Source organism: Chenopodium quinoa, unplaced genomic scaffold (genome assembly GCF_001683475.1).
Source record: "Chenopodium quinoa cultivar QQ74 unplaced genomic scaffold, ASM168347v1, whole genome shotgun sequence".
Taxonomy (NCBI): Eukaryota; Viridiplantae; Streptophyta; class Magnoliopsida; order Caryophyllales; family Amaranthaceae; genus Chenopodium; species Chenopodium quinoa.
The window spans coordinates 6364499-6368734 of NW_018743331.1; the positions used below are offsets into that span (position 1 = coordinate 6364499).

The following is a 4236-nucleotide window of genomic DNA, read 5'->3' on the forward strand; positions in this document are numbered from 1 at the left end:
TAGGTTATACATGATTACAATCAATCAATCACTAAGATTAAGGAGGGGATTAAGGCTAAATTATATAGAGTAAATTACTGACTAATATACCTAGAATCAAGGTAGAGAATATTAACAAAATAATAGAAGATATTTACTTTGAGAAGATCAATCCTTAACACGCCCCTTCAAAACGGGCGGCCAAGATGAGAGCCCGATTTTGCTTGTTAGAGTAGTGAAAGTTTATCTTGGTAATGGCTTGGTAAGAGCATCTGCAAGTTGGTCATTTGGTTGAAATGTAAGAAACTAGGAGCTGACCACTTTGAACATTCTCCTTTACAAAGTGATAATCAAGAGCTAAGTGTTTCTTTTTAGAGTGAAACACCGGGTTTGCACTTACATAAGTGGCTCCGGCAATGTCACAATAGATGACTGGAGTTGTTGTAACTTTATGACCAAGTTCCTTAAACAAATTTCGCACCCATAAGATTTCAGCCGTAGCATTTTCCACGGCTCGATACTCGACCTTAGAGGAGGACCTTGCTCTTGAGCGTTGTTTTCTTGATGACCAAGAGATTGGGTTCTTGTCTAAGTAAACAATATATGCTGTTGTGGAGATATAATCATCCTTATCTCTAGCCCAATCAGAGTCGGAGAAAGCATGGATAGTAAGAGGAGAGTTTTTATGCCAAGTTAAACCCATGTTGGATGTGCCACTGAGGTACCGTAGGAGGCGATGTAATGCTTGCATATGTTGATCAGTTGGTCTTTGCATATATTTGGCTTACTTATTGACTGTGAAGGCAACGTCGGGATGTGTTAGACCAAGATATTGAAGACTACCAATGAGTTGGCGGCATTTTGTAGGATCCGGCAGTGGCTCTCCATGAATGGACAAAGGAGGATCCATGACAATGGGTGTGGCAACTGGTCTGGCATCATCCATGTTGGCTTTGCACAAAATTTCATTAATATACTTCTTTTGACTTAAGAAAAGACCATTTGTATGGGGCATGACTTCAACTCCTAGAAAGTATGAGAGATCACCCAAGTCTTTTAAGGAGAAACGAGCAGCAAGTTGTTGAATAAAAGATTCCATGAATGATGATGTATTGCTTGTCACAATAATATTTTCAACGTAGACAATTAAATAAATGATGTTACCATTTTTGTGGAGAGTGAACAAAGAGGAGTCAGAGATAGTTTTCTAAAATCCCAAGTGAATCAAATGTTGGCGCAATTCATTATACCATGCTCTCGGTGCTTGTTTTAACCCGTAAATGGCTTTGTTTAGCTTGCACACATATGTAGGATTATTAATTAGGATCACTATAACCCGGTGGTTGAATGGTATAAACATCATCAGTTAAAGTGCCTTGGAGAAAGGCATTACTGATGTCCAATTGGCGAAGAGGCTAACTTTGGCTAACGGCAAGGGAGAGAATAAGAGGGACTGTTGTGGATTTTACAACAGGGCTAAATGTTTCACCATAGTCGATTCCCGGCCTTTGATTAACTCCCTTTGCAACATAGCTAGCCTTGTATTGAATGATACTGCCGTCTTTATCTTTCTTAATTCGAAAAATCCATTTGTACCCCACTACATTTTGTGAAGGAGAGAAGGGAACAAGATCCCACGTTTTATTTTTCATCAAAGCATTGATTTCGGCATCCATGGCTTTTCTCCACACTGGACTTTTGAGAGCTTGTGTAATATTTTTCGGAACCTCAATATCAACAACCTCTGCATTTAAATTCAATTTGTCAATTGGTTTCCTAATGCCATGTTAAAGTCGGGTGTCCATTTGTGGTGATGAAGGTGCATGGTGGTTCACATTTTGTGGTGATGAGGGAGGAGAAGGTGTGAGAGAGGCATGCGTGGGTGGAGTGGAAGAAGGTGTGTGGTCTAATGTTTCAGCAGTAGAAGGAGTGGTAGTGGGGTTATTTGAGGAGTGGGGTGGGTTTGGTGTAGGAGTTAGAATGGGTAAGGTAAGATGTGCCCATTTTTCGACCAATGATGAATGTGAAGGAAGAGAAATATTTTTCTCAGAGAAAGGGAATTTGTTTTCTATGAAATGAACATGCCTAGAAGTGTAGATACGATGAGAGTTTAATTCTAGACAATAATAGGCCCTTTGTGTGGGTAAATACCCAAGAAAGACACATGGTTTGGATTTTAGTTCCAATTTATGAGAATTGTAGGGTTTATGAAAGGGGTAACAAAGGCAGCCAAAGATCCTTAGTTTACTATAGTTGGGTTGAACACCAAACAATGTAGAGTAGGGCGATTCATTGTTTAGTGTTGGAGTCGGTAGGCGATTAATTAAATAAGTGGCAGTGGAACAAGCATGGGTCCAATATTCAAGAGGCATGTTGGTGTGTGTTAGTAAGGAGAGAAATGTTTCAACAACATGGCGATGACGACATTTGGAATAGCCATTGTGTTGAGGGATATGAGGAGGTGTAGTTAAGTGAGAGATACCATCAATAGAGAGGAATGTTTTAAGGGATTCATATTCACCACCATTATCCGAGTAGAGAGTTTTAAGGGGTAATTGAAAGTATTTTTCAACAAGAGCTTTATACCGGATGAATTTATTTTTAATATGATATAACCAAATGTATTTGGTATAGTGATCCTCAAAAATTACGTAATATTTGAAACCATCATAAGAGTAAACTGGAGAAGTCCGTAGGTCGGTATAAACATATTCGAGAGGAGCAGAAGAAGTAATGGAAGATATAGAGAATGGAAGACGATGACTTGTATTACAAGCACAAGAATTACATTCTAGAGTAGAGATCCTGTATACATTTAGTTTATTTGTAGAGATAATTTTCCTAAAGGCATATTGGGATGGATGTCCTAATCGGTGATGCCAATCAAGGGAACTAGTAGTTGTGCTTGTGTAGACCTTAGGAGAAGTGGTTTGGACTTCATAGATGTCAGACTTAATTTTCCCCTGGAAGAGAGATGCCTCCATTGTCAGATCCTTCACAAGAAAAGAAGTGGATGAGAAAATGATAGAAATATTATTATCTTGACATAATTGAGATATGGAAATAATATTTTTGGATATAGCAGGAACAACAAGAACATTGTTAAGTTTTAGAGAATTTGAGAAGATTATAGAACCAAAGTGATTAATTTTTAGGCCTTTACTGTCACCAACAACTAGTTCTCCACTCCCATCATATGGAGTGTGCATAGAGAGATTGTTTAAGTTTGCTGTTACATGGTGGGAGGCACCGCTATCAAGAATCCAGGTGGAAGAGGATGATGTAGCAAGATTGGCAGTGTTGGCTTGTGGCATAGGAGTTGGACGGTTGTTGTGTGGTGGTGGTGTAGCATTAGGAAACTGTTGTTTAAAAAAATTGCAATGAGCAACAACATGACCCTGTTCACGGCACCGTTGGCATTTGCCGAGAAAAGGTTTTGATTACTTAGTATGGTTGTTGGGAGTTGGAAGAATACCTGTAGTATTGGTACAATTGTTGTTTTTACCGTAGGTACGGAAGTGAGGCCTTGTTGACGCTGCAAAGGCAGTGGCAGGAAGTGAGGGATCAGTATAGCTTTGCTGCAAGGAGAGCTCCTTGTTTATAAGTTTCTCGTGCAGTTTCTCAAATGAGATGGGTGTATCCCTAGCATCACCAATTTGATGACTGAGTTGTAGGAGTCATCAAGGCCAAAGAGGACTCGATCAATTAAATCCTCGTGTTCAAGCTTCTTGCCCAATGAGGCTAAACGATCGGCACAAGTTTTAAGAGATTGCATATATTCAGTGATGAATTGACCACCCTTGGTGATGCGATTTAGTTGATCCTTGACTTGTTTGATGTGGCCACGAGTAGGAAGAGCATAAGTGCATTTGAGAATGTCCCACAGATGCTTGGAGGTACGAGCCTCAGAGACCAAGGGAACAAGGTTTGGTGATAATGTGCCGATTAAAGCACCAAAGAGAAGACGATCTTGGCGAGTCCAAAAAACATGATCTAGGTTGGGTTCCTCTTCACCACTAGAAGAGGTGATAATAGAAGGAGGGCATGGAAGGGAGCCATCAATGTATTGAAACAAATCATGGCCGACGAGTACAGCTTTGATTTGAATTTTCCAGAAAAGGTAGTTTACAGGGGTGAGTTTGATAGTGGTCTGGATATTGAGAAAAGTGAAGGGTTTGGCAGGGTCATTCCCATTGGGAATTTGATAAGAAGGAATAGAGTTTGAATTGGCCAATTTGGTTTTAGAAGAAAGAAAAA

The 4236-nt window shown here is 39.7% G+C and overlaps 1 protein-coding gene across 1 annotated transcript; it reads right to left on the reverse strand.

The window, feature by feature from the left end:
• Window positions 1-763: 763 nt before the first annotated feature.
• LOC110737582 (uncharacterized mitochondrial protein AtMg00810-like) lies at window positions 764-1078 on the reverse strand. Its single transcript, XM_021917919.1, has one exon. It carries the CDS (start codon window positions 1076-1078, stop codon window positions 764-766), a length of 315 nt encoding a protein of 104 aa, XP_021773611.1.
• Between the last annotated feature and the right edge of the window lie 3158 nt (window positions 1079-4236).

What these genes read in the sequence shown, in the direction of transcription:
- LOC110737582 (XM_021917919.1), bottom strand. Translation starts at nt 1,078, where the DNA reads ATGGAATCTTTTATTCAACAACTTGCTGCTCGTTTCTCCTTAAAAGAC.